The 27,775-nt window shown below is 46.4% G+C and overlaps 1 protein-coding gene and 1 long non-coding RNA gene across 6 annotated transcripts in view; one reads left to right on the forward strand and one right to left on the reverse strand.

Moving 5' to 3' along the window:
• Window positions 1-1,549: 1,549 nt before the first annotated feature.
• DYRK3 (dual specificity tyrosine phosphorylation regulated kinase 3) lies at window positions 1,550-26,978 on the reverse strand. Of its 4 annotated transcripts, none has more exons than XM_019821923.3 (3): window positions 26,433-26,978; window positions 9,007-9,118; window positions 1,550-3,377 (listed from the first exon to the last, which is right to left on the reverse strand). In XM_019821923.3, the coding sequence occupies exons 2-3, from the start codon at window positions 9,088-9,090 to the stop codon at window positions 1,803-1,805; spliced, it is 1,659 nt and encodes a 552-aa protein (XP_019677482.2). In that variant the 5' UTR covers window positions 9,091-9,118; window positions 26,433-26,978; the 3' UTR covers window positions 1,550-1,802. The 4 variants fall into 4 exon arrangements, with proteins under 4 accessions (XP_019677482.2, XP_003999393.2, XP_023103115.2 ...); XM_003999344.6 differs by lacking the exon at window positions 26,433-26,978 and adding an exon at window positions 11,152-11,403; XM_023247347.2 differs by lacking the exon at window positions 26,433-26,978 and adding an exon at window positions 10,583-10,991.
• LOC123382860 overlaps window positions 19,582-27,775 on the forward strand; it is a 50,511-nt gene continuing 42,317 nt past the window's right edge. Inside the window, exons 1-2 of one of the 2 annotated variants that reach the window (XR_006591948.1) lie at window positions 19,582-19,904; window positions 22,753-22,875. This is a non-coding gene — a long non-coding RNA (uncharacterized LOC123382860). The remainder of the gene's footprint in view (window positions 19,905-22,752; window positions 22,876-27,775) is intronic. The other variant, XR_006591947.1, reaches the window with a different exon arrangement.

A 27,775-nucleotide genomic window follows, 5' to 3' on the forward strand; every position in this document is an offset into this window, starting at 1 on the left:
CACCGGCACGTCCCCTTTCTAGGAGGCGGAGGCCTCAGTCTGAACTCGGCCGGGGCGGGGGGGCTAAGGGCACGCTCTGGACATTGCTTCATTCTGTTTGCACAGCCTGTGCTGTGGCAATCAGAGTGCTTTTGGATAAGGCAAACGTTCCTTAAATGATATGCCCTTGGCATGTTTTTCCTTCTGGTTACTGTGTTGCCCAGCGAGCTTATGATCTCCTTCTGATCTCACGGCGCTTGCAGGAGACTAAGTTCTACAGTAAAAATGGAACTGGGTCACCCTGAGAATGGTGGTGAAGAAAGCAACGGTCTACTTTACAGAGCACACTTGGGGGCAGAGTTCAGGCGCACCCCTGGAGGAGAGTGGCAGGAGAGGGCAACAAAACGGTAGCACTCAGGTATTTAGGCACTGTGCCTTCTCCAGCCTTCCGAGAGACATTTGGCTAGCAGTTAGCTTTACTGCCAGCCCTCACTGTTTAAATCTTAGCAGAGAAAAAGAAAGGATGTTGAAGTGAAGGGAAAGGAAATGGGTTACCCCCAAGTTTCTGGATTTTCTTGTAACCGAAGTGCGCTTAGAATCTAGGGAGCGGTCTTCAGTTTAAGCAACTAAAAAGTAGGGTAAACTGTGGCACACTGAGGTGGCAGAGAGCGGGGAGAGAGGAGGGGAAGCAGCAAACTATAGTGATTTTATAAGGAAGAAAGTCCAGGGAAATGCAGCAAGCAGGCTGGTCTCCAGGGTTCCCAGAAATTAGAGAACTGTAGTCTGCATGCTGCTTCTCCCTTTTTTTTTTTTTAAGTTTATTTATTTATTTTGAGAGAGAGACAGACAGAAAAGTAAGTGTGGGGGAGGGGCAGAGGGAGGGGGAGAGAGAATCCCAAGCAGACTCCGCACTATCAGTGTAGAGCCCAATGCAGGGCTTGAACTCACAAACTGTGAGATCATGACCTGAGCTGAAGTCATGCTTAACTGATAGAGCCACTCAGGCGCCCCTGCTTCTATGCTTCTAACATTAATCTGGGGCAAAGAAGCTGCTTTATGTTGCTGGGAGCCAGGGGTGGAGTGGGGCGGTAAAGTGATACACAGGACTCAGTTTTCAAGCCAGCACTTGGTAAAGTGGTAAGACATCAGTAAAATGCTTTGACTAGGAAACAAATCAGAAGCAAAATAATCACAGAAATAATAACAACATAAAATAAAATCGCCACAAATCACAGGATTGAAAGAGAGATGACTCACTTGAGAAGCAATGGCACCTCTTCAAGTGACTAACAGCTTCTGGAGCCTTCCCTTACGCCATATTCTGCTGAGCCCTTTCACCTGGAATGGGCCCACAGAGTGGCCTGCTGGGACAGGAGGGGCTTTGGCTCTCATCCAGAACCACAGCCGTGTCCCAAACCATCCCTCTGGAATAGATGCTGAGGGAGACTAGACACGGTGAGGAATGATCAGGATATACTTCCTGCGATAATCTTCTACCTGGAGAGAAAGGGATTTCAACCAGCAGGATACGCAAGGTGACGTACATCTGACGACAGTAACGAAGATACACTGACCTATAAAAAGTCATTTAATGTACATTCCAGGATGGCCAACACAGGCTGGTTAGGTCATTAGCCCTTGAAGAGTTCTGTTACAGACATATAAAAATGTTTTGCCGTGTTAAAAAAAGAAATCTAGTCTAACAAAAACATATCCACCAACGGGCTCATGTTTTTTGTTTTTTTTTTTTTTTTCCACCACGTTCAGGTTTGCAAGAGAATTAAAAATACATACATACGCATCTCTGAGCACAGCACTGTCCATTAGCTAATGAGTTTGGGCAATACACTGCACAGAGGTATACCACCGTTGGATTCTGACATCAAGTTAGCTTTAAGCTTATTGGCTATTCCGACAACTGGAGGCAGCTTGGAACCCAGTCCCTGGAAAGCATTTGCAGGATTTACCACCCGTTTACCCGACACTTTTTCAATGGTCAGAGGTCTGGGCACAGACTTACTAATCCAAGGATGTCTCAGTGCTTGAGCCGGGGTCAAACGGGCAGAGGGGTCCCAGTGGAGACACCTTTTCAAAAACTCTATAAACAAGCAGTCATCACACCCCTTCAGTGCTGTCACCCAGTCCTTGCTGCCTGGCGGACCCCGCTTTTTACCCCTACGTGAGCGACCCCCCACAAGCACGACTCTCCCGTCTGCCTGAGTAGTCACAGAACAGTAGCGAGGTAGGCCCTTGGAGTTAATAAAGTACTTGGCACGTTTGGACTGCTCCAGAAGTTTTGGTGGTGGCATCCCTAGCAGCTCCATCATACAGGCCAGCTGGTCCCCCTCATCCTCTCCCGGGAAGAGAGGCTGTCCTGTTAAAAGTTCTGCGAGGATGCAGCCAAAACTCCATATGTCGATAGGCGTGCTGTAGCGGCTTCCTAAGATGATCTCCGGAGCTCTGTAGAACCGAGACTGGATATAGGTGTAAAGCTTCTGGTATTCGAAGCAGCTGGACCCAAAGTCAATGACCTTGGTTGCACTGCGCCCGTGGTGTTTCAGGAGAATGTTTTCTGGCTTCAGGTCACAGTGAATGATCTTATTTTTGTGGAGAGCATCCAAGGATTGCAAGATGGATTGAGCAAACTTGCGAACTAACTGGACGCTAAACCCCTGAAACTTGTTTTTTTTAATTAGCTCATAAAGGTCTATGCTCAGCAATTCGAAGGCCATGCAGACATGATTCCGGAATGTGAAACTTTCCAGCATGTGGATGACGTTCATGCTCCCAGTTTTGTCCTGCTTTTTGAGATGCTCCAAAATCCGGATCTCCTCAGCTGCCTGCCGATGGAAGCGCTTTTCATTGCGCACCATTTTTAGGGCCACATACTGTCGGAGTTTGTGATCGTAGACCCGGGCGACTTGCCCAAAACTCCCCTTGCCGATGATTTTCAGCACCTCATATCGATAAGCTAGATGGTCACGAGGTACATGAATATAGGCCCCATCTGCATCATCGTACCCCCCGTTATTGGGACCGCCGATCACTCCATGTCTCTTTTTGGCATTTGGACCCACGAAGTAAATTTCTGGATAGTTGACGATCTCCAGCTTCTCATAAGCAGTGAGGTGGTGTTTATACTGCTTCAGCGCTTGCTCTGGAGTCAGTGGCACCACTTTGGATGCTTTGGCTGAACTGCTGGGTTTTACCGCATTTGAGCTATCTGAACTCTTACCCTGAGAAACGGTAGGAGAGCATTTCTCAGAGTCGCTGATGCCATCCGACTGGAGAGTATCGGATCTTCGGTTGCCAAATTCCTGAAACAGCTGTTCCACCTTCACCTCACCTCCATTCAGAAAGCGCTGAGTGTGGTCTCTTGCTACCTGCTCGGCAGTGGTCTATGGAAAAGAAAAATGAATGTAATAGAAAAGTCACTGAAAACAGTGGAAGGATGAAAGAACCCTCCCCCTGACCGAACAACAACAAAACTGTCCAGTCATGTACGTTACAAAGACCCAAAAGTGAGGTAAGACAAGCAGGAGTCTCTAGAGACTTGGGTTATATCGATCTCGGACTTCCGGAATACTATGACCACCTCAACCCCCTACACATGCCTTGGTTTGTTAGAGAGAGATGGTCTTCTTACCAAGCCCTACACATGCTAGGTTCCTTCCGGTAGGTATGTGTTTCTACTGAGAATCTTCTCACCCCATCCACTCAAATCCTACACTCTTTCAAGGCCCAATTCAAGCCCTCTCTCTTCTATCTAGAACTACTCCAAGCCCATACTAACGAATCGTGACTGTAGCTTTTCCAACCCGTACCACATAATCTGGCACTTGATTACATGCACACTGTCTCATATTGTTTACTAATTGTTTCAAGTATCTTCCCAGATCTTAATGGCATATATAGAATCAAAATATGCACGTTATAGTGTTCTATTAAAAAAAAAAAACAAAAAACCAAAAAGGCGTTCTATAAATAAAACACCACTGAAGGACACAGGCAGGATTTGAGCCCAGGTCTTCTGTCAGTCCAGCACCCTTCTCATGAACACAACTTGGTACCAGCTTCTCCCAGTGCCTGCAGTCCTCTCCAACTAGGGCTGAATGAGGACTGCGGCTTGGAATCAAGCGAGGCCTCGTTATTTACTCCCAGGTTCCCCCCAAAATGATTGAATCCTTCTAGCTCAGCGCACTGAATCACAAGAGTTCTAAGCCAAAGAGGGCTCCTGAGATCATCTGGGCCAGTTCTTTAAGTATCTGATGAGTAACGGTGAGAATCCAAGGTCCTGGGGGGTAAGGTGGGGGAGGTTCTTGTAAAGCTCTCTCAAAGAGATCAAGAGTCTCTCTCTCTCTCTCACTTACACCTACACCCACTCTTCCTCAGCAAGAGCCTAAGTGATAATGGCATACTACTTTTTTTTACTTGCATTTGCTTCACATTCTCCTTCAAGGAACAGTAACTCACAGAAGACAGCTCTACTTACTCCTTCAAGAGGAAACACAATTTCTTTGAAATTAGATGGAGGAAAGGAAAAGCAAGAAAGATAAATACTTTAAACAATTACACACGCGCGCGCGCGCACACACACACACAAAGAAAAACTAAGAGGGTGCTAGAAGGAAAGAAGAGATAGAAAGATCATGATCCAAAGTGGCCAAATCTTTAAGAACAAGAATTTTAATCTAACTCCAGAAAACAGCACACGGCCTATTACCTAAACAACAATATAAAAGATATAAATAGCGGCAAAAAACAAAAGATGAAAGCATTTGAGTGCTGCCAAACTTCATATACAGCTATAGTTATGCAAGCAGGACATTAGTTCCTGCCTGCTCCTTTCAGGTCATTTAATCAATCTAAACATTTGTGAAGTCCCACAGTTACAAAAACAGGATATTACATGATTACACACAAAGTGAAGTTGGCAATACAACTGTAGCCACACTTTGGCATGTGGGGTTTCACTAAAGGGACGACCTATGGACCCGGAAAAATCTCTCCGATACCAAAATGGAGAACTATCGCTGGTCAAGAAAATACAACAGGCCTGCAGACAGAACCCAAACACCTTGCTAAGACGGAAATATACTACAACGTTTTTCTTAGCAGTAATTAAGTCACATAACTATTCCTCATTTTAGGTGGTTTTTCTTTTAATGTTTATTTATTTGTGAGAGAGAGGGAGAGGAAGAGAGAGAGGGAGGAGGGGCAGAGAGAGAGGGAGACAGAATCCGAAGCAGGTTCCAGGCTCTGAGCTGTCAGCACAGAGCCTGATGCGGGGTTCAAACTCAGGAACCGCGAGATCCATGACCTGAGCTGAAGTCGGATGCTTACCTGACTGAGCCACCCATGTGCCCCACTATTGGTGATTTTAAAGATAAAAAAAACAGAAGAGGGTCCCATTTATCCATCCATCCATGTGACATTCACAGGAACCCTTACTGTTCACTATTACAAGTGCGGAAAGAAACAGGTGTTCTCCAGGAACTCCAATCTGTGAGGAGATAGACTGGCTGGACTAGGGAGTTACAACTGTTTGGTTTTAGGTAGATTTGCATAACAAAAATGAATCTTCGCGTGCATCTCAGCTAGTTTTCCTTAAAATTTTTAATACCTAACTTCAATGCATCTAAAGATTTACCACTAGTGCTTTGGGGACACATGCTGAAGAAAAGCGATGTCAAAAGGCTTGGGTTAGAGTCCTGGCTATACTGCTTAAAAGCTGTAGGTCCCTGAGTAGGTTGTTAAACTTTAGCTCAGTTTCTTAGCCTCGGTTTCTTTATTTATAAAATGTGGGTCATAATACCTACTTGCAGGATGCAAAGTGTAAATCAAACTCTAATGAATAATATATGTGAAAGACCCTTACAAGCTATAAAACATTTTATAAACACTGGTAATAAGTAGACAAAATTCTCAACATACTAAGGTTTAAACTCTTATACGCCCTCCCTTTTTCCCCTTTCAGTTTATCTCTTCTCTCTCTGGTACCTCCTTCCACATCTCCAGTCTCCCTCCACAGACATCTGGCATTAAATATCTCTCCTGCAGCATGGTGGCACCCACATTAGGCCTTCTTTTAGGAGGTGTGGAAACAACTCACCCATTTTCTCCCTGATACAAAACGTGCTTTTGACTTGCCATACAATTTAAGGTAATTTAATTTACCTCTCCAAGATATTTGAACTTTAACAGCAGATCAATGCCTTAACCCAAAGGAATGACTCTCTAGGAACCGTAGTCATCAGTAACAAGCTGGTAGGAAAGGTATTTGGGGTCCAGGGTCCATCCCTGGGTATTTCACCTATCCTGCCTACAGGTAAGGCTGTGTGGGTTCCAGAGTCTTCATTTCTGTCTGTGATAAAGAGGGGGTCTCGGGCACAGAACATGAATTTGAATGGATATGTTACAGAAATTTCATTTTCCACAGAGCTATTACAGTAAGATTAAGGATGCCATGGTTTTTCCTTAAAGTGAGCCTAAATCTCTCTCCCTGAAAACTACATCTTATTTTGCCCTCTGGAAGGACACAGAAGTGTCCAGATTTCATGTAAAAGTCCTTCAGATACTAAAAAGGGGCTGTCCTGCCCCCCTCCCCCCCCCCCCCCACTTTTCCCTGGGCCCATCATGCCCATTATATCCTCTGCCTCATGCTTACGGCCTTATTCACATTCTCAGCACGGGCTGTTCTCTTAGAGTGTGGCTCCCAGAACAGAACAAGGTACCTCAGGTACAGTCCACTATGGGTTATCAAGGTTTGAATCTCCAGTGAATCTGAAGAATTCCAGGAAGGAATTTTTCCACACAAGGATGGGGTATCTTCTCAGGTCTCTTTCCTTTCCTGTAAATAACTCAAATACTGGCCTGAATCAATTATGTATCAAGACTGTTGTGCTATAAATAAAATCTTCCTTCCATTGTTCTAGCAGAGTCTAGAGTTTGCACACATGTTAAAGCAGAATAGTTATAAATAAAATACTATATGTTTCTAGTCCGTAGTTGTAATCACAGTAACTCAACAATATGTATGATCAATTCTACCAATTATTTTCTTAATTATGTGATTACATCCAGAGAGACCGATTAATCATGTTTTATTTAACAATGCTTCACATACACTGCTAATTTGGAGGACTCTTGACATTTCAAATAGAAGCTGACATTCTCAATTGTGTGAGTCAAGTCTCGAAGATCTTGTTGAGAAATTCCAAAAAAAGGAATATCCTTCTCATCCAGATATGAAACACTACTCTTTCCCTAGCTCTTGACCCTAAATCTGCAACACAAAGCTTAAGCCAATAAATGCCAAGCGGACGATTTATAGTTTAGAGTGAGAACGCAAGAACATCTTGGATAAACAAAGCTTAAAGGCTTTGTGACAAAAAGCAATAGGGTCTAGGGATGGAATCATGTCTTCATGAACTATTATAAATGTCAACAAGAGGTCAAAGAGCACTGCTTTCAGCAAAGTTTGCAAAGACACCCTTAGGTTAGAATCTAAAACCCCATGTTTCTCAAAAACTGTTACTCTGTATGCTATACAGTAAGAAATTCATTTGAATCTTGAAACATACAGTTTAACTGACCTACTGGGAGGTGATTAGCACTGGCTAACTCTAAACTGAAGTTAAAATGAACTTTAAATCATATGTTAATGTACCAGTCCAACTGCAAAAAGTTTCCTACAGAGGTATGCTAATTGGCAGCCAGTAACCAAAAAGCCCATGGTCAACCAGAGGAGTATATGGTTCTGGAACTCTGAGCGGTTTTCACATATTAAAGAAATGAGCTTGTTGAAAATGGAAAGGAAACTTATTGTACTCCAGGGAACAGGTTAAAAATAGGGAGACCAGCCTTCCAAATATATTTAGCCAATACTTTGTAATATTATTAGCCTTGGAACTAGTGAAAAGATTGATTTTAATAGCAAAAGCTAACAAAAAGTTGGAAAGGGCTATGAAAAATTCAAGTAATTGTTTTTTTTAGACTATAGAAACTGGGGCGTCTGGGTAGCTCAGTCAGTTAATTGGGACCTTGATTTCGGCTCAGGTCATGATCTCACAGTTCGTGGTACTGAGCCCTGCCATGGGCTCTGCGCTGACAGAACGGAACTTGCTTGGGATCCTCTCTGTCTCTATCTGTGTCTTTCTCTCTCTCTCTCTCTGTGTCTCTCTCTCTCTCTCTGACCCTCCCCAGCTAGAGCGCATGTGCACGTGCACTCTCTCTCTCAAAATAAATAAATAGGCATTAAAAAAATATACTAGAATACAAAAACAATTTTAGGTCTTAAATGCAGAAATCTGAAGGAGAAATATTACAAATAAGTCTATTCAGTTATTCAATTTGGTCATCAGGTGACATACGCAGCAAATTTTAAAGTCACAGAATGGCTTCTCCCTGTCATGGAGTTCCTCCAAACCCCGTTCGCCCTACTATCCTGTGTATGCTGATGGAATATGAATTAATTTTTTTATTACCTTAAGTAAAACAGTGTCAAAAGCTAAATGTCTGCAAGCTCCAGAATGATTAAATGCATCAGAAACCAAACTGTACTGTTCAAGTTTTATTTATGATCTATAAAGTGATTCTCTTTAGCATACTAATAAGCTAGGACTGCATTTCTATCTTGCAGGGAAAAAAAAAAAAAACTTGCAGATCTATGAATTCAGGGGTATTATCTGTTCCTTGTTTTTGTTAAAATGAACCTTTATAATACACTATGTCATCCCATAAAACAACAACAACAACAAAACATTCCCTAGATAAAAGTAGCATTATTTTTTTCCTAGTGCCATATAATTTATCCCAGTGATTGAAAGGAATACGTGGGGCTCCAAATCAAAATCATCTGGAAAGCTAAACTTGGACCACAGAAATTGTTATTCCAAAGTCAAGAGACACCAAAAGGAAACAAAAGAGTCTGAGTTGCCAGTGAGATGTAATTGGACCTTGGGCATTAAGTAGCGCTTCCTTCTTTCCCAGACATCTAGACAGCAAAGAACAATTTCGTTTACTTACATTTAGTCTTCTGGGTAGAGGTGGTTCGGAAGGATTGCAGAGTACATTCGAACAGGGTGGGCATTTGGTTTCATCTATCATCATGAAGGTATCATAGACACCATCCCCCAATCTAGTTGAAAGGATTACAGATAAAAATCTGTCAGTAACTGAGATATATAAACTTGTATTTCCAAAACATTTTGTGTCTTTACTTCTTCACATCTGCCACAAATAACTAATACAAAAAAAGTCTACACTGCATTTTGGCATCGAATACAAACAACTAGGGTATTTGGCAAAAGAATAGAGAAAACCCAACTTTTCTTTTTTCTTTTTTAAAAAAGGATAGCATTTTAGGTTTGTATTTTGACAGAGTTAAGACAACTCTTACTGTGTAAAGGTTGTTAACAATAGGGACTATCGGGGTGCCTGGCTGGCTCATCAGGAGAACATGCAACTCTTGATCTTGGGGTTGTGAGTTCGAGCCCCACATTGGATGTAGAGATTACTTAAAAATAAAATCTTTAAAAAAAAATTTAAAAAATAAGAATAGGGACTATGAGAAGGCTCTCATTTAACTTACTACATGAAAATAAAGGCTCGTTTAAATCTGAAGCCTAAAAGGTAACCGGAGCAGGAAAAGAGAGGGGGAAAAAAAAAAGGCAGAGGTAACTGTATTTTAAAAGTCAGAGCCTTGGATTCTAATCTCTGCTTTATCACTGGCTGTACTACCTTCTTTTCTGAGCCTGTTTTCCACATGTTATAATGGGAAGAATAGTTCCAGTCTGCACACTTCTCTGTCTTACAGGCAAGAAATAAAAAGCCTTCTTAGAATGTCTTCTTTTTAGGATTTATTCACTTACCTACTTAACATCTACCCAACTTGTAGAAATGTCCAGTGAATACTACAAGAAATACTAAAGAGATTCTCTAAATTATACAAGGTACTGAATTTCACTTCTTTATCCACTCCATTTTCTAGTGGATGGTGGAAGCTAAATGCTAAATGATTAAGGACCATTTCTCTGTTCCTTCACGCTGTGCCTCTGCCACAAAAGAGGGAGAGGATTTATTTAAACCACAAGATGGTCCTAGATAATGCATTTCATCTGCCACCGCGAACATGAATTTCCCAGTCACACACATCAGCCTTTCATCGTATCATTTTTACATAATATACTACAAATATAATGATGATCACGAGGTTGCAGGGGAAGAATTTTTAAAAATCTTTTAAAATATGCTGAAATATTTGTTTTCTTAATTGCAATATTTAAAGTTGCCTTTCAAAACTTTTATAAAATTAGTTCTAGAGTTTTCTTAATTGGTGTGTTATAGAAATACAAAGATAATTAAAAACACAGCTACAGATATTTTTGAAAGATTCTTTATAAACACAAACTCACATTCTGATAGAATTTTATGTATCTTTAATGGACACTGCTTCTCTGACAGCCAAAAATTCTGGATGTGACTGACTCTTTGCCAACATCATGAATATAATAAATAAAATGGGACAGGCGTCCACAACTACAGAGAAAAAGACAACCCTGAAGACCTGCAAGTATTCTTATAAACAGGCAGAGGAAATTACCCAAAGGAAGTCTGCATGCAAATGAGCGGGGTGTCCGTAGTCTCCTTGTAGGTGTAAAATACAATGCAAGGTGGAGATCTCTCAAAATAGGATCCCCAGAAAGCCCTACTCAGCGCAACCCTTCACCTGCATATCCCCAAGTCAGACCGCACCCCTCACGGCAAACCCCAAGAGTTCAGCCCTGGGTTATTTGCTCTGAGCAACAGGGCTTCTTGGAAAGGAATTTGCTCTCTGCCTCCCCCGGTTTGTTAAAAAGCCCCACAAAAAGTCCCAGCTTGTTAGAGTTCCTTACATATCCCCGATCTACGGCTGCTTCTCCTAGCTCCGCTCCAGCTTCTCCTCCTCCGCTCCCGGGGGGCCGGGGGCGGGGGGAGGGCAGTTGATGCAGACTAGGAGGGTGGGCCGGTCCCCGGGAGGAGATCAGAAAGAACCCTTCCCTCGTCCCTGCTACCGGGGGTTCACTCCATCAGGCCTTCCCCGCCCCCCACTTCCCCCCACCCCCGGCCTCGCCAGCCTGCGCCAGCCACCCACTCGGGGGCCCCCAGCCCGTTACCCTGCGCCGCCGTTACCTCCGCTGCTGGGGCGGGAGTCCGGCTCCGGACGGCCCCGCATCCTTCCGCCCGGGCCCGCGAGCCGTGCCTCCCATCCGCTAGCTCGGGAGCCCCCGGGGGAGGGGCGACGGTTGGAGGGGTCCGACGCGCAGGGTCCACCTGCGCTGGGGCGGCTGCCTCCGGGACCGCGACGCTTCCCGGGGGACTCTCGTCCAGACACTGCAGCTCCGCGCGCCTTTGCTTGCGACTGGCGGGGCAGGGAGTGGGGAGAGGAGCGCCAGGGGCGGGAGGAGCGCCAGGGGCGGGAGGGGGAGCGGTGTGGTCGCCTAGCAACAGAGGCACGCCCCGGGAAACGCCTCTGCGAAGTTACGCGATGACGCCAGGGGCGGGGCCCGAGGCCTCTCCCCACCGTGCGGCGCTGGCCTCCGCCACTGGCGCCGGCTCCGGGAGGTTCGGGGCGGGGCGTCCATCGCTTGCGCTGCCTGTGCTCTCTGGCAGCGAGTGAGGCTTGGGGTCGCTGCCCCCGGAGGGAGAAAGGCCCGGGGGAGGATTTGTGGAAGTAGCAGTTAGCCCCCGATTTCCGCCTCAGAAATACGGGCGCGCCCCTCAACCGTCTGCTGTCCTTCAGCACGTTGTAGCCTGAACTTCTAAAACCTCCCGTGATTATGAATTAGAACAAAAGTGAATGAAAAGTCTAATTTCCTAGGCTTTCCCAAGGAGGGGCTTCTCCCCCCCCCCCCCCCACCACCGAGGGGTAATGAAAGCAATAATAAAAACGTAAGAGGCAATAATAAACCCATTTAGTGACACTGCACCAGCGCTTACGAACATTGTTTTATTTAATCTCCGTGATCATACTGTGTGGCATCCGCCTTTTACAGATAGAAGTAGGATCCAGAATTTAAGCTGACATTTGCCAGACTGCCCTGTCACGGGATGCTACGGATGGTAGGGCGCAAAGAACCTTTTTATTGATGAGAAAACTGAGGCCAGAGGAGCCGTTCTTTCCCAGGATCTTGTGGCTGGAATTCCCAGCCTTCCTCGGGCTGTACCAGGCCCCTTGGAAGACGCTTCTTGTTTTTCTCTCCAGGGGATATTTGGGGGCTTTTTAATTCTTTTTCTGAAAAGTGAAGAAACCTCAGTAACCCCAATATTAAGTGGATTTCGATCATTGGGACGAAAAGTGAGAGGGAAGGAGATTAAAATAGAAGAACGCCTAGTGTCTCCTTGAGCGTGGTATCTAATCCGATTTCCTTTAAATTTACAAAGCACGAGGCCGACAGACACTCCAGGAGAGAAACAAACGTTCCCAAAATGTCGAACAGGGGCGCCCCCTGGTGGGACTTGGGGGCTCATTGTCCCATACCAGCATAGCATAGTCGATAAACCTGAAAATTTCCATCCAAGGCTCATTTCCGTGTGACTAAAAGTCATATTCCCTGTTCTCTTGCCTCCAAGCAAAAATGTCCTTAAGGATCCAAAGGCTTTTCACTTTGTAAATTAAGGATGTGTCAGTTTGGGGAACTTGATTCTTTGTGACCAAAGTTGCTTTAGCTTCTCTCTGATATAAATAAATAAAACTTCTTGCACGATGATTCTTAAAGTTATTCTAATTTTATAAGTAAGTTTTTGTGGGTTTTGCCCCTCCAGGCCACACCCCCAGCAATCCTGCTTTCCTATGAGTTTGTGTTAGGGCTCCTGTGGAAGCTTTTGTTTGAAGAGAGAGGGCTCCACAGCAACAAAAAGTTGGACTAGATTGTTGCTGAGGTCCTTCCAGCTCTAAGATTGCAAAATCCTATTAAATAATCCCTGTTCTTAGTACTTATGTGGACACCCTAGACCACTTCACTGCTCTGAACATCTGACTGGGACTTGCTCCCACCAGTTTTTTTGCTTCATTCTGAATCACTGCTTTGAGAGGGCCACATCTCCGGTTTCAGACATACCTCTGTGAGCCACCCTGAAGCCTTCCTGCTCCCCTTCCTGCTCCTGAGGTGGGAAACAGAAGCGTCTTTTATCTTTAGCCATTTGTTCTCACGGTCAAGGAGAGGAGGATTCCTTGGAGGTGTTGGAGCTTCACGGATCTCTGAGCTTAGTGGTTTAAATACTTTCCAATATTTCTTCAGAGTCCCCGTTTCATAACAATCTGGCTGGGTGAAACAGTGGGCTGGGTTCAAGTCCAGTGATGGATCTAGCAGGAGCTTCCACACCCCCTCTGAGCTGGTATCTTGTGCCCTCTAGTTCATGAGCAGCTTTCAGACAATTCATGTCCTTTCTTCTCCTTTCAAAGCCCCGCTCAAAAGTAGTTCAACATCGCCATTATCTTTCTCCACATAGTTAAAGCCAGATTTAAAACGCTAACATGGATTAGCCAAATATAGAAGATGCCTGCCTGACCTTTGAAACCAGTTCTAATAAATCTGCAAAATCAGAAAACTGTAACGAACAGACAAAAAAAGGGAGCTATTCCGGGAACTTCAGAAATCAATGGAACATTCGGAATGTGATCACAGCAGTTTCAAATGCAGAGAGTAAGAAAATTTCCCTGTGGCCGCCTTCACCTTCAATTGTGTGATGAGATAGCTGTCGGTTAAATTTAAAATCGCTTCATTGCTATGAAGTATTCTTTACAGCATGATATGCCAATACATAATATGACACATGAATCACAAAATTGGAATGCATTCTTAAAAATCTTTTGGAAAGAAATTCTCCCTTTCCTCCTAATTGACCTCAAATTTACCTAAGCTCCAGAAACATGTACCTGCTATTTTTTCAGAAATACAGAAATCTAGGGGCGCCTGCGTGGCTCAGTTGGTTGAGCGTCTGACTTCGGCTCAGGTCATGATCTCGCGGTCCGTGAGTTAGAGCCCCGCATCGGGCTCTGTGCTGACAGCTCAGAGCCTGGAGCCTGCTTCATGGTTCTATGTCTCCCTTTCTCTCTGCCCCTTCCCCACTTATACTGTCTCTCTCTCAAAAATAAATAAACATTAAAAAAATAAAAAAAAAAAAAGAAATACAGAAATCTAGCTCATTGAAACACTAAAACTATGCCTTATTTTTCTGGAACCCCACCAGTCTGCCTAACCAGACCCTGGAAAGTCAGTTCAGTTTTTTTCCAACTCTGCATTCAGGGTAAATAAGTGCATTTGTGGAGATTAGGGCTTTGAATTAGGCAAATGCCTTGTATCTTTAACTATCTCCTCCCACTACACAGCCTCCCCTGATACCTGCCCTTTAACAGGTCTCTGGCTACCCTGTCCTTCAAGGCCTATGCAAGCACAGCAGACCTCGTAAACCACACTTGGGCACTAGAGGCCCCACAGGCCTATAGAGAAATGACCCATCCCCAATCAGTGGCATTGCCTTAAGAGTAAGAGAAAGCCCACTCCCAAGGCCTCTCATGGACCTGTTGCTTATTGGGGTCCCCAGCTGCTGCTGAAATCAAGCCTCCCAAGTGTGTGTTACTGGAAGATACTCTGGCTGAGCTTCCCATCCCTGACTTAGCAAAGCAGTCCATATTCCTCCAGCTTTGCCTTGAGCAGGAATATGCACATTGTGTAGGTTAAGGCTTGAAATTAGGTAATGTAGGTATTCCCAATAACTTGCTCTTGTGACCCAGCCTTGCCTGACCTGGCCCTTTTCCCCATCCCTCACTACCCTGACCTGGGCCACCAGGGCATATGTGGACCACACTCGTTAGCAGGCCTTTAGCTTATGGTGGACTATGGAACTCAGGCCAGATGCAAACCACTGAATAGCCACCAGGATGGAGGGAGGCCACCACTTGAAAATTGTTCTGAGGCAGTAGCTTTAAGCTGGCAACAGTCTGTCCCCTTGTGGACTCACTCTGCTGGAGTCCTGGGCATCTACCGTAATCTGTAATAGGTCAACTTATAAGATATCAGAAAGCTTATTGTATATAAGTTCGCCTTAAACTCACCTTTCATGAATAGTGGAGATAAAAGGCTTCTGTAGTTCCCTATTAGGGTTATCAGTAATTACTAACCACCCTATCTCACTTCTGTGACCTCGCCTGCTTGCTAAGCAGATACCTTAGGATGCAAAACGCTCCCCCACCCCCTCTACCAAGATCTGGCCTAGGCCAGACCAACATGTAAAAAGTCACGTACTCACTGCCCTACAGCATCTCAGGTGTCTAACTATGATTGGTCATTTTAAACCCTCTTAGGACAAAGACCTTCAAAATTTATAGGTTCCCGCCAAAACTAACGTCTTTGTGTCACAATATAATTGGCTAACACGAAACGCTGTAGATTGTAATTGGTTAACCAAATAATGATGTATTCTGACTTGCTAAAATCCATATAAGCCCACTGCTGCCTTTGTTCGGGGCCGTTCTCTGCGCTTTTCTCCTTAACATCAGGAGGTCAGGTTTGGCCCGGCCGTGAATAAAATCTTGCCTCGCTTCTATTCGGCGTCTGGTGGTTTTTTTCGATATCACCCTGTTTCAATCAAAGATCCCATGTGTCCCCATTTGGACTAGCTGCCTGATGTGGTGCCTGCTGACAGGGTGTAAACTAAGCATGTGCAGGCATACAGGGACCTGGAACAGGGCAAGTGTCCTGAGAGGCCTGATCATGACAGTGAAGTCTTGTGATTACAAAGCATCTGCCAAGTTCCAAGCCCTAACCTATACATAGGCGCCTATTCCCCCTGAAAGCAGACCTGGAGGAATTGGACTGTCTTGCATACAGTGGATATGGTGAGCTGGCTGGAATATCCTCCAAAAAGAGATACTTAGAAGCCTTAATTGCTGCAGAAGGCCAGAACACTAGCAGAAAGTAAGTCTACCTGAAGCCCATTCCAGGGGCCACTTCAGAGCAATCTTCCGTGTGGGGCTGCCTCCACATTTGAGCCTTGAAGGTTGTTGGGGATGGGCGCTAGCTACACAGGCCTGGAGAGCGCTGCCTGCATGATGGCGGCTGATGGAATGCATATGGTGCATGCACAGCACGCACAGGTCAGTGTCGCCAGGGACCTGGCCCAGGGCAAGTGTTGGGAAAAACTGGATGACGGGAGCAAGCTCTAGGGGGTACAGAAAACATCAGCCCAATTCAAGGCGTACCTTCCATTGTGGAATATTCACCCTGTAAGGGTAGGGCTAACCTGTAGCTTTAAGAAATAACAGCTTTGTGGGGCGCCTGGGTGGCGCAGTCGGTTAAGCCTCCAACTTCAGCCAGGTCACGATCTCGCGGTCCGGGAGTTTGAGCCCCGCGTCAGGCTCTCGGGAGTTCGAGCCCCGCGTCAGGCTCTGGGCTGATGGCTCAGAGCCTGGAGCCTGTTTCCGATTCTGTGTCTCCCTCTCTCTCTGCCCCTCCCCCGTTCATGCTCTGTCTCTCTCTGTCCCAAAAATAAATAAAAACGTTGGAAAAAAAAATTTAAAGAAAAGCAATAACAGCTTTGTTTTAACACTATAGGTTAAGAGATTAACAGCCTTATCCTATCAATCAAGGGATGGATTAGCGCTTGATTGGATTGGGGCAAGGGCCTGTTTCAACTGTTTCCACCTGGGAGCTATTCCTTTGTTCTGTTCCCAGGTGATAATAAGACAATGTGGTCGGCTATAAAAACTCTGTATCCCGGCTGTTGGAGACTGCACTCTGGTCAAGAGTGTCAGTCCTGATCGGTCGGTTTGCCTTACCTCTCATTGCAATAAACTTTGTTGTGACTGTCACTGGTGCCTGTAGCATTCTGTTTCAGGAGTCGTGTGGATGCAACAACCCCAAGGCAGAGCTGGAGGTTTTCGACTCCCTTGACAGGGTGGAGACAGGTGGCAGGCAGGACAGGGTATTCTTTATTAGGAGACACCTGGGAGTCATTGTCTCTAGGGAAGTCCAGAACCCTATCAGACACCAGGTCCACATGAGGACTGACTGTTGCCATTAGCAGCTGCCACTTCAGAGCAATTATAGGAAGGCTCCCCCGACATCGCCAGGGGCTATACTACTAGGCTAGTAACTCTGCTGGTAGCTGGGGCCTGGCCAGAGTTCCATAGGCTTGAGCGCCAGGCCTGCTCAATTCTGACTTAGGGATGTGTACCGCACATGTGCAGGCAGCGCAGGTCAAGGTGGAGAAGCACCTGACCAGGGTAAGTGTTTGGAGAGGACTGGTTACTGGAGCAGACTATTGGGATTACAAGGCATCTGCCTGATTCAAGCCCTAACCTACACAATTGCACATGTCCCTGCTCAAGGCAGAGCTGGGGTATCTGGATGGCCTTTCCAGGGCACGATCATGCAGGCCAGTCAGGGTCTTTTCCAAGAAAAGACACCTGGGAGCCCAGTAAGTCTACATGGGGACTGATGGTTGCTCTTTTTAGGGGTTAACTCAGACCAGTTTTAGGGAGGGTGGGCTCCCTCTATCCTTGAGGCTCTGCAGATAAAGAGGGGCCCTAGCTCCACAGGCTCTGTAGGCCCCAGCTGCCCAAAGGGATATGAACTGTGTATGTGCAGCTTGAGCAGATAAGGGTAGCCAGGGGCCTGAACAGGGCAAGTGTGGGAGGGGCTGGGTCACAAAAACAGGTTATTGGAAGTACCTGGCTGGCATCTGCCTCGTTCCAAGCCTTAACGTGCATAAAGGCACATATTCCTGCTGAAGGCCGAGCTGGAGGAATCTGGACTACTTTGCTAGATCGGGCCAATCGCAGACACCTGGGAGCCTTGATTGTTGGAGAAGCCCAGGACTTTGTTAGGCAGCCAGTCCATGGGGACTGTGGCCAGTTTAAAGTGCCACCTTAGAAAGATTTTTCAGGTAGTGGATTCCCTCTAGCCTAGAGAAGATTACCGTGGTTGGCTACCCCCCACCCCCCCGCCCAGTTTCCAGAGGCCTGGAGGGCCCTGGTAGCCAAAGGACTGTTGCTAGGGCAAGAGCTAGGTATGCACCAGCAGCAATGGTCAGAGTAGTCAGACACCTGAAGCAGGGCAACGCGGGGTGAGGTGGGTCACAGGAGGCGGCGGCACAGGGGTGCCTCGCCTCCGCCTAATTCTAAGCCTTGACCTATGCAAATGTTCATATTCCCACTGCAGGCAGAATTGGGGTAGATGGATGGGGCAGGCTGGCCGGCTGGGGTACCCTCCAATAAGAGACACCTGTGAGCCTTAATTACTGGGAAATCCTGACCCGGTCAGGCAGCTAGTCCAAAAGTGGCAGACTGTCACCAGTATCAAAGCTGCCACCTCAAAAGGATTTTCGAGGTGTGGGGTCCCATTACCCCGAGGCCATTCAGCTTGTTGGGTTCATGCTGGAGTTTGGGAGGCCGGGAGTGCCCCCTGCAGCCCCTGGGGAAGCTGTCTGGGCGAAGACCCGAGTGTGTGTGGCTTGGCACAGGTCAAGATAGCTAGATACCTGCACCAGAGCAATGTTGGGGGATGCTGGGTCACAGGGAGGAGGCTTTGGGGGTATAAGGTGTCAGCCTAAAGTACCAAGGCTTTATTTTCCCCATTGTGAAACTTTCCCCCAAAAGCAGAGCTAGAGGCTTTTCAACTGCCTTGCCAGATGGGGCCAGCAGTACAGGCTTTCCCCCATTCGGAGACACGTGGGGGTCCTGGTTTCTGGAGAAGGCAGTAAGTTCATAGGGGGACTGGCCCTTGCCCACTTGTGGCTTTCAGCTCAGGGTGATTTTTCAGAAGGTGGGCTCCCTCCACAATGTTGGCTATGCAAGTCGGGGGCTGGAGTTTCACCAGACTGGAAGGCTAGGTCTGCCCATTTGGGATGAGTACTGCTCATGTGTGGGCTGCACAGGTCAGGGTGGCCTGGGACCTGGAGCCATTGGGTGGACCCAGCATCTGCTTAATTTCAAGGCTTAAACTCTGGGCCTGGCCAGAGTTCCGTGGGCTTGGAGGGCCTGCTGGGTCTTCAGATACGAACTGTGCACACACAGGCAGGGCACGTCAGAACCAACGATCTGATCAGGGCAAGTGTTGGGAGAGGTCACTGGAGAGGGCTCTGGGGGTTACAGGACGTTTGCAGAATTCCAAGACCTAGTCCACACAAATGCACATATTCCTGTAGAAGGCCTAACTGGAGTCATCTGGGCTGCCTTGCTGGGGCTGGATTGTGTGGGCTGGCTAGGGTAGCCTCTGACATGAGCTTTGATGGCTGCAGAAGCCTGGAATCCCAAGAAAGGGTGAGTACCTAGGGGAACTGGCTGTGGCCAATTAAAAGCTGCCACCTTAGGAAGATTTTCATGGGGGAGGTGCCTGGGTGGTTCAGTTGGTTAAGGGTCCTACTTTGGCTCAGGTCATGATCTCATGGTTCGTGAGTTGGAGCCCCTTCTGCGCTGACAGCACAGAGCCTGCTTCAGACCCTCTGTCTCCCTCTTTCTGCCCTTCTTCCTCCCTACCCCATGCTCACTCTCTCTCAATAAACATTAAAAAAAAAAAAAAAAAAAAAAAAAGGAAAGACTTTCACCGGAAGGAGCTCTACAGGCCTAGAGTGCCCCCTGCAGGCCAAGGCCAGCTGATACAAGGCAGGCTGCGCATGTGCGAACGGCGCAGGTCGGGAGAGTCAGGCACCTGGAGCAGGACAGTATCAGGAGAGGCCTGATGACCGGAGAGGGCTGTTGGGAGTATCTGGTGTTTGCCTAATTTCAAGCCTTAACCTTCACAAGTGTGCACGTTCCCCCTGAAGGCAGAGCTGGAAGAATCTGGACTGATTCAGGGTTGGATTGTGCAAGCTGGCCCGAGTATCCTGCAATAAGAAACACCTGGGAGTTTGAGTGTTGGTGGAGCCTTGGACCCCAGCAAACAGTAAGTGCATGTGGGCACTGGCTGTCACCCATTTGGCATCCCCCTCGGACCCATGTCCGGAGGGTGGGCACCCTCCATTTCGAGGCTATGCAGGTAGTTCAAGATGGGCACTAGCTTTGTAGGGCTCAGGGACCCACTGCCCAGGTGTGACTGATGGGGTTCGAATTGCGCATGCCCATGGGATGCCCATGGCAGGGTTGCCAAGGACCTGAAACAGGGCAAGGGTCTGGAGAGGCTGGGTCACCAGAGCAGTTTTTGGAAGTACCTGGCGTCTGCCAAATTCCAAGCCTTAGCCTGCACAGAGGTGTCAATTCATGCTGAAGGCAGAGCTGGAGGAATCCAGACTGCCTTGCCAGAGTGAGGCAGGCTCAAAGCTGGAGTACCTTCCTGTTAGAGACACCTGAAGGCCCTGATTGCTGGAGAAGCCCGGGACCCCACCAGGCAGCCAGTCCAAATGGTCTGTGGTCAGGTTATAGCTGCTGCCTCAGGTTGATTATCTGGGGGTGGGCTCTCTCCACCCTGCAGTCTAGCAGGTGGGTGGGGAACAGCCCGGGCTCCACAGGCCTGGAGGGCACCATCTGCCGAGGGTCAGCTGAAGGGTGCTTGGACTGCCCGTGCTAGGGCCATGCGGGTCAACATAGCCAGGGATCTGAATAAGGGCAAGCTTCCGGAGAGTCTGAGTCAAACAGCAGGCTGTTGGGGATATGTGGCATCTGCCTAATTTCAAGGCTTAACCCACACAAATGTGCATATTTCTGCTGAAAGCAATGTTGGGGTAAGATGCAAGGGGCTGGCTAGCGGGGGTATCCTCCAATAAGAGACACCTGGGAGCACTAAAGCCTGAAATGCCAGCAGTCAGTCTGCAGGGCCAGACTGTTGCCCGTTTTAGCAGCTGCCTCCGATCAATTTTGGGGGAATGGACTCCTATACTTGAAGCTGTGCAGGTGATTGGGAATGGGCCCTAGCTCTAGAGGGACGGATGGCCCTGTTCACCCACAGGTGGCATTCGAGGTGTGCACTGTGCATATGTGGGCCGTGCAGGTCAGGGTAGCCAAGAGTTTGTACTCGGAAAGACAGAGCGAGTGTGTGGAGACGCCACATCACAGGTTGGGGCTATTAAGGGTATCTAGCATCTGCCTAATTCCCAGGCTCGACCTACACAAAGATGTATGTTCCTGCTGAGGCCGTTTGGAAAAATCTGGACTGCCCTGCCAGCATGGGGCCAGGTGGGATGGCCAGAGTACCCTCAGATAAGAGACACCTGGGGGGGGGAGGGGGCTTTGATTCCTGGAGAAGACCAGGAATTCATTAGTAAGCCAGTCTAAATGGGGACTGGCAGTTACCAGGTTAGGCAGAAACCTCAGAAAGATTTTCAGGGGGTGGGCTCTCTCCACATTGGAAGCTAGCCATAATTCAGGCCTGGTTTGAGTTCCAAGGGCTTGTAGGCGGGGTCTGCCTAGGGTTGGCTTATAGGGTGTGATATTACACATGTGTGGGACTCCCAGATCAGGGTAGCCAAGACCCAGAACTGAGCAAGCATCTGGAGAAGCCGGGTCACTGGAGCAGGCTCTTGGGGTTACAAGGTATCTACCTTGTTCCAAGCTCTAATTTATACAAATGAGTATATTCACACAGAAGGCAAAGTCGGAGCAAGATGGAAGGGATGGTCTGGCTGAGTGGGGTACCCTCCGGCAAGAGACAGTTGGGAGGCTTGATTACTGCTAAAGTCCAAAAGGGTAGCATACATGGGAACTGACTACTGCCAGTTTAAAGCTGCTGCCTCAAAGATTTTTGAGGTGGGGAGGGTGGGCCCCCTCCACACTGAGGCCATTCAGGTGGTTGGGTTCAGGTTGGATTTCCGCAGGCCTGAGTGCCCCCCTGCAGCCCAGGATGGGCTGACAGTTGCAGTCTGCGCATGCGCAGTGTCTGCAGCTCAGTGTGTCCGGGGACCTGTTAAGCGACGTCAGGCAAGGCTGAGCCTCAGGAGGGAGCTATTAATGTTAAAAAGTGATGGCCAGGGTCCCTGGGTGGCTCAGTGGGTTAAGTGTCCGACTCTTGGTTTCGGCTCAGGTCACGATCTCCCGGTTCGTGAGTTGGAGCCCCACATCAGGCTCTGCACTGACAGTTTTCTCTCCAAAGGCAGAGCTGGAGGTTTTCCAACTGCTTTGCCAGGAGGGGCTGGGCAGGCAGGAGTCAGGATATCCTCCGTTAGATACATGGGGGGGTCCTGGTTCAGTTCACATGGTGACTAGTTATGGCCCATTTGCAGCTTTCAGCTCAGAGCAGTTTTCAGAAGGTGGGCTCCCTTCACGCTGGCGGCTGTGCCGGTGATTGGCGTCCGGCCAAAATTTCACAAGCTTGGTGGACTGGCTTAGGGGTGTGAACTGCGCATGCGCAGGCTGCACGGTTCAGGGCAGCTGGGAACCTGGAACACGACAGGTGACCTGTGAGGCTGGCTCATACGTGGAGGCTATTGAAGGCACCTGGTGTTTGCCTGATTCCAAACCTTAGGCTATGCAAATGTACATATTCCCCGTGAAAGTAGAGCTGGAAAAATCTGGACTGCCCTGCCAGGGCAGAGCAGGTGAAATAGCTAAGGTACTCTCCAGTAAGTGACAGCTCAAAGCCGTGATTGCTAGAGACTCCATTAGGCAACCAGTCCAAACAGGGACAGTCTTTTACCGGTTTAAAGCTGACAGGGTGGGTACTACTATACGTGTGTGAGCTGTGCAGGCCCGGGTAGACATGGACAAAGTTGGGTAAGTCTGGGTCACAGGGGGAGGCTTTTGGGTATAACTGGCATATTCCTAATTCCAAGCCCTACACATAATCCATATTCCCTCTGAAGGCAGAGCTAGAGGAATCTGGAATGCCTGATCAGGGTTGGATGGGGTAGACCGGCTGAGGTAGCTTCCGATAAGAGATCCCTGGGATCCTTGATTGCTGCAGAAATCTAGGACCCCAGCAAACAGTAAGTACACATGAGGACTGTCACCTATTCCTATGGCTGCCTCAGAACAATTTTGGGGGGTGTTTTCCTTCCACCCTTGAGGCAATGAAGGAAGTTGGGTGTGAGCCCTAGCTCCACGGGCCTGGGGGGACCTGAGTAGCCAAGGGTGGCTGACAGGGGGCAGACTGTTGATGCTTGGAAGCCCAGGTCAGAGTAGCCAGGGACCTAGAACAGGGAAGTGTCAGCAAGGCTGGGTCATAGGAACAGCAATTGGGGGCGCCTAGCGTCTAATTCCCATCTTGAACCTACACAAATGCACATATTCCCCATGAAGGCTGTTTTGGGGAGGCAAATAACACTCAGAAGCTGATTTGGTCTTTGCCAACAATGTATTTAACAATGGTTTGCTCTGCGAATTTCACAAGCCAATAGCATACAAGAGAACGTCTTTTCATTAGATAATACAGAAATAACATACTCCAAACCAGTGTTAGATTAATCACACTATTGTTCCAGGTAAGGAGAGATGAAAGGAGTAAAATCCAAATATGGCTCAGGTGTATCTTTACAGGAATTGGTACCCAGGAGAGACAGCTTAGCGAACTGTAGCTGACGCCCAGCTGCCAGTGCTAAAGTAAAAGTTCCATGTTGCTAGGGTACCTTGCCAGGGAATGAGGACTAGGTGTTGGTGGGCAATATGATTTTTGTAGGGACACTATATGGCTTTTACCACTGCCTGTAAAAGAGTCATGTTTATGGAGGCAGGAGCTATGCAGGCAGGTGCTAAGTGCCCCAAGGTCTCCAAGAGTTCATTTAGTTAGTTAGAGAGCATGAGAGAGAGCGTGCACATGTGGGAGAGGGGCGGAGAGGGAAAGAGAGAGAGAGAGAGAGAGAATGTCTGAGAGAATCTCAAGCAGGCTCTAAGCCCAGCCCAGCGCAGAGCAGAGCCAGACATGGGGCTCGATCTCACAACCATGACATTATGACCTGAGCTGAAATCAAGAGTTGGATGTTTAACCGACTGAGCCACCCAGGCACCCCTCGAGAGTCCTTTTAGATCAGTGAAGTATTATTGCCTGGCCCAAACCAAACCCTCTCAGATAGTCCTCACGATCCCTCAGCAAATATAGTTTAATGTCCCCTTGTCATCGTTGCTTCTTCATATCTTTTCCATGGTAAGGCCCCTGGGGGCCCCTCAGCGGCTGAGCTACTAAGTCCTCATGAGTACAACTTCATTGTTCTATCAAAGCAACTTCACTTCTAAGCACAACCTTATTTTTGTCGTTGTTGTAAACCAGTGGATTTGAAATCCTTCCAAACCAGTACACAACAGTCTACCCCGTGACTCAAATCACTCACACACTAAGTGTCTAATCTCCTGTACAAATCTAAATGAACAAAAGTATCAATCCATCCCGTGATTCTACATGACTTACAATATTAATCACAGTCACAAGTGGAGAGTATTATTCTTTGACACCATAGTTTCATGAGCAGTTTAAACAACTGTATTCCTAATATTTTTAATATAAGGATAAGAAAGCACTCTTTAACGTGTTACCATATTTAATCTCCAACAACCAAAAGGTAAGCTTCTTGAACCACTCAGTTTATTGTCCTTGACAAATATGTTTCCAAGTGAAGATCATCTTTATAACGCTGCAGGGGTACAGGCTTGCACAGGACTATCAAGCACGTGTTCCACTGCCATAACCCTAGCAGTTTTTAAAATTTTAACCCTGGATAATCATTTTATTTTAACCCCAGCTATCATTATTTTAGGGAATATATATGTTGGTTTTACTTAGGTTTTCTCATGTATGATTTACATTTATTAGATTAATTTGAGGAAATTCGATGTGAAACGTTTTTCTGATTACTTTCATAGCTCTTTATCTTTTATTGACCATGAATAATACTTTTTTTGTTCTCTTGACACATTCATTACCTGTTGTATGTTTACATATCGCATCATGTTGTAGTTTCCCCTTGACCCCATTAGGTTCAGGTGAGCTTTGGCTTAGAGCACGCTATCCTGGTCCAATTTCCCATGTTAAATATAAGTGGTGGGGGAGGCATCAAAGCCATAGTCATAGGTACCTGTATGGTACTTATGCCATAGGTATATCCAGAAGTCCAGCAGTAATAAAGGTATTTTGGTTCTATTCCAATAATGTATCCTTAGGAACACATTTTCCTTCTATTATAAGGGGTCTTCCTGTGGCCTTCACTCTCCCTTTTGATATTGAGAAACAGCAAATGTAGGGAACCCAATGTCATGTTTCCTTCTTTAAATGCCAATATTCTAATTTGACAGCTGCCCAAGGAATTAGAGCCATTAGGATGTGTGATATCTACTTTCCTTCTGGTTGGGCTGTTATCTCAGGCAGCCAGTACTGTCTTGAGATTACAACTGTCCGAAGACGACTACATATATCAACCATTCCTAACTATAACATTGACAATTAACAGCTAGAGAAACATGTTTTATGTTGTTTTTTAGTATTATGGTCAGTGTTTTCTCCAGCTGCTTTATGTCAAAGTTCCATTGCTTTATTTTGTGTGAAATTTATTTGTCGCACGTTGCAAATGTTTCCATCTACGTACCCAATAACGACAAAGGTGCCATTGCATGTGTGTTAACTTGAGATTGATTTCAAAAATTGAAAATTTAATGTGGTTTGATGGATTTGGAATTGAGAAAAAGTGACTGCCACTGTTGCTTCAGTTAAACCTGCCAGTCCAACAAGGAACTAAATGGGTTTCCTTCCTTTTAGTGAATCTGTTGTTGGCATCCATTGCACATTGACGATGTCATAAATGATTGACGTCATAAATGACGATGAATATAATTGAACACAATTAGGGTATCTGTACCTGGCTCGAAACCCCTACATGTTAAATTTCAAGGTATAGGCTATTATTGTAGGGTGCGACTGGGAGAAGCTTTATTAACATAGATTCCTATATTCTTGGAGTAGAAATCCATAGTTTGAGAAAGAATCCATAGTGTGAGAAAGAAATCCATAGTGTGATGATATATGTTACATGCTAAGTTTTCTGTTTCTTATATGTCCCTGCTTTTGTTTTTAATGTTTATTTTTGAGAGAGAGAGAAAGAGAGCGCGAGTGGGGGAGGGGCAGAGAGAAAGAGACAGACTCTGAAGCAGACTCCAGGCTCCCAGCTGTCAGCACAGAGCCAGACGCGGGGCTCAAACCCGTGAACTGTGAGATCGTGACCAGAGCCCAAGTCAGATGCTTGACTGACTGAGCCACCCAGGTGCCCCTCTTTTAAAGTCTGGACATAATATCCACAGATCTATTGTTTACATTGTTCATATCTATTGTTTTCTAACAGGTGAATATGGGTTAAACAGTATAAATTGTGAGTGTAATGATTAATTTTTGGCCTATTTATACTTAAGGATATAATTACCCATTCTGTGTATTCAGTAGCTGCTCTTCTACAATAAAGTGCTAGCACACAAATCAGGAACTAAATCCAGGTTATTTTCAGAGTCTCTGTGATGTGTCCAATGCTGCCTCAATTCAATAAGATAAAAGTAAAAAATTCAGAACCTGGTTGACTTAGTATGTATGCTGGGTTATGATACCAAAAGCCAGTTAGTAGTTCAGGCCAGTCTTCATCCTCCAAGTCAATGTCTAATAGAGTTGTTGTTCAGAATCCTTGATGGTTCTTGTGGAGATTAAAATGGAGGTCGCCACTGCTTCATCAGCTTCCCTAAGTATTTAAGTATTTGGTGTCTCTACTGATTGAAGCTTTCCCGGTGAGTAGATAGTGCTGACAGCGAAGGATGGGGTGCAGAGGCTGGGTTGGTTGATGCCGGTGATGTTGATGAGTCCTCCGTTGCAATAAGGTGACTAGACTAGTGATCTCTGGAGAATGCGGAGGATGTCACAGACAGTGGAGTTGTGCCGGGCCAGAAAGTGGCATTCCAGTTCAGAACACTGGCACAGCTCCTACTGCTGGAGCCATCGGAGGAGTATCCATAGCTGTAAAGACTATGGTATCCAACAGGGAGCGATAGGCAACGGAGTATGGGCAGCAGGCAGCATGCTGCACTGACCCGTTAGTAATCTTGGTAGGGTTCAAGATGCATCGTGGATTCATGCCTGCAAAATAAAGATAGTTTCCTTGGCATTTTTAATTCCTTCTCGTTGTTCTTGCCACCCAAGGATATCTACCATTATGACGTCTATTATTGCCTATATTCCCTCTAGCATAGTCGCCCTCCATCTTGCGAGGCTAAATATCAGGCATCGGGTGTCAATACGATAAAGATGGTGTTCTCATGCCTGCCATTTTCAGAGTCATCATCATATTTTCTTTAATGTGATGTAATGTAGTTTTTTCTTCAGTCATCCAGTAGGTTGTATTGATGGCAGGTACCATAATTTTCCTAGTACTATATATATATACCATTATGTTTTTTTTTTTTAAATGTTTTCCTTCTAGTTTAGATTCTGGAGTTTGTTAGTGGTCTCATCTGTAGAGGTGCTTGCAGTATTAATGCGATAGGAGTTTTTCCATTCTTTCCATATTTATGGTTTAGAGATCTTGCCACCTCCCAGATTGGTTTCGTCCAAGCTTTTATATCAGGTTTATTAGTCAGCTTCTGCTTGAGTAAGCCATTGCACCTTTCATTTGACCCAGACATGGTTGGGCTTGTAGGTGTAAGTCCTTTGTATCTTACTATGCTTTGTTCTTAGCCCATTCTTGTACTTGCTTTCCTTTGCAGTGGGGCCCCTGATTTAATTGGGATACCATAGCAAGCAATCCCGATTTCTAATGCTCTGATGGTAGATTTCTGATCATTTTTCCTGCAAGGATAGAGTAATCCTATTCCTGACCATGTGTCTACAAAGTGCATGCATAATTTGCTCTCTGGTACAGATAAGGG

This window comes from Felis catus, chromosome F1 (assembly GCF_018350175.1).
Source record: "Felis catus isolate Fca126 chromosome F1, F.catus_Fca126_mat1.0, whole genome shotgun sequence".
NCBI classification, from domain to species: Eukaryota; Metazoa; Chordata; class Mammalia; order Carnivora; family Felidae; genus Felis; species Felis catus.